The sequence below is a fragment of the Mytilus trossulus genome, chromosome 4, assembly GCF_036588685.1.
Source record: "Mytilus trossulus isolate FHL-02 chromosome 4, PNRI_Mtr1.1.1.hap1, whole genome shotgun sequence".
Classification (NCBI taxonomy): domain Eukaryota; kingdom Metazoa; phylum Mollusca; class Bivalvia; order Mytilida; family Mytilidae; genus Mytilus; species Mytilus trossulus.
The window spans coordinates 16,589,654-16,591,687 of NC_086376.1; the positions used below are offsets into that span (position 1 = coordinate 16,589,654).

At 32.9% G+C, this 2,034-nt stretch overlaps 1 protein-coding gene across 1 annotated transcript; it reads left to right on the forward strand.

Annotated features, from left to right (window-relative positions):
* Positions 1-576: 576 nt before the first annotated feature.
* Positions 577-1,803, forward strand: LOC134716455 (uncharacterized). The gene has a single exon (XM_063579455.1). It carries the CDS (start codon positions 577-579, stop codon positions 1,801-1,803), a length of 1,227 nt encoding a protein of 408 aa, XP_063435525.1.
* Positions 1,804-2,034: the final 231 nt, after the last annotated feature.

Consider the following 2,034-nt stretch of genomic DNA (forward strand, 5'->3'; position numbering starts at 1 on the left):
ATCTACTTCATGCACGGCTCCTTTTTCTTGTCCAGATTTTGCTATACCTTTGATTTATCAGATGTTCAAGATTTCATGAAGCAAAGTAAAATATTTCTTTTTGTATTTGTTCATGCTCAGGTCATGACATCCAGTAAACCTATACTATGTGGACCTTGTCACCAAGGAGAAGAAGATCATAAAGCTGACATCTGGTGTTATAACTGTGATGAAGGATTATGTTCAACATGTTTAAGTTATCACAAAAGATCCAAAGGTACACAGGATCACAAGACCATTGATATTAAAAGTTATCAACCATTGATCAGGGCTATTACAACAGAATGTGATGAACATGGTCAACAACTCAACTTGTACTGCCCCAGCCATTTAATGCCTTGCTGTGATGAATGTATTTCTACTAGCCATTCAAAATGTACGGGAATTAAAAGTTTAGCAGGTATCGTAGAGAAAAGCGAAACTGACAAGTCAAAGGAAACTGTAGAGACAAACATACATTATATCTTAAATATTTTGGAAAAATTAATCTACAACGAATCAAAAAACATCAAAGCAGGAGAATATCTGTGTGTAAGCATGAAAAAATCAATTGGAGAAATAAGAAAGAAAATGAATAAACATTTAAATCATCTGGAAAAGAAGTTATGTCAAGAAAAAGATTTCATATGGAATCAGGAAAAATCAAAAGCAATTGATTTCATTTCCGAAATTGAAGGAAAATCTAAAAATTTGAAAGAAATGAAAGAACATTTAAAAACAGTTACAACACATAGTTCTAAACTACAATCATTTCTTAGTGTACATAAGATTGAACAACAAGTACATCAATATCAAAGATTTGTTGAAAATCTTGAAAAAGATGAGAGAGTAAAAGAAGTTGACATCAAAATTAAACAAAATGATGAGATAGAAAAGATACTTGGCCAGTTAGAATCATTAGATTCTCTTGGAGAAGTAATGGTTGTTGAGACAAATGTAGTCACGAACATAGGAACAGGTTTGATGAGGGGATCACAAGGAGAATCCCGGGAACAATCCAGCATCAACAACATGACAATGAATATTGAGACAGAGATGGCGATTGACACTGCGAGCTATATTAGTGACATGATATGTCTGATAGATGGAAGAATTATAGTTGTTGAACATTTAGGTGAAGTTAATATACTTACTTCTGATGGCAAACCTCAATTAAAACTATCTGGTAAAGCCTGGAGTGTAACACAGATCGATCAGAACACTATCGCTATTACTTATCCTTATGAAAGAGCCATTAAGATCTTCAACATGGAGAATGAAACAGTTACCAACGTTATCACATTAGACAATGAATGCTGGGGATTATCATTCTCCAATAATTCTCTGGCTGTAGGTTTGTTTGATGATGAAATCTGTATTATAGACTTGGATGGAAATACATTGAGGTCAATACAAGTTGAGAGTAAATCGGACCTGGAGAACCTTGTTTTCTGTAATGACAGAGTAATCTATAGTGACTTAAATGGTAAAGCAGTATGCTGTTATGACGGTTTAGGTAAACAGATTTGGCAATATACACAGGAATTATCAGAACCTGAAGGACTTTGTACAGATAATTATGGTAACATTATTGTAACAGATTGTAGATCTCAGAAAATACTAGTTATATCAAAAGATGGACAGGAGAGTAAAGTACTGATGAACTTTCAAGAGAACGAACTGAACTCTCCAATGTGTGTTTGTTTTATCAATAACGAGTCTTCAGGTGTTATTTGTGATACATATGGTAAATACTTAGCAAAATTCAATTTGTCTCATGGATAACAGAAACCATCACAAATAAAGTATCATTGCTTTCCTATAAAACTACGAAGATAGTTTATATATGAGACAATATCTGAAAAAATCGATTTTTTGGCTACAAGAAAAAACAAAAAAAATGTCTTTAAACCCGGTATTTTAATAGCACAAATCGAAGAACACACATTTGGGATCTGGGAACTGTTGTCTGTAATTCAAACAATTATTTAATAAGGAAACAATGGCAATTTTGAA

Bases quoted from the DNA above. Each gene is read 5' to 3' on its own strand.
- LOC134716455 (XM_063579455.1), top strand. From the start codon at position 577: ATGAAAAAATCAATTGGAGAAATAAGAAAGAAAATGAATAAACATTTA.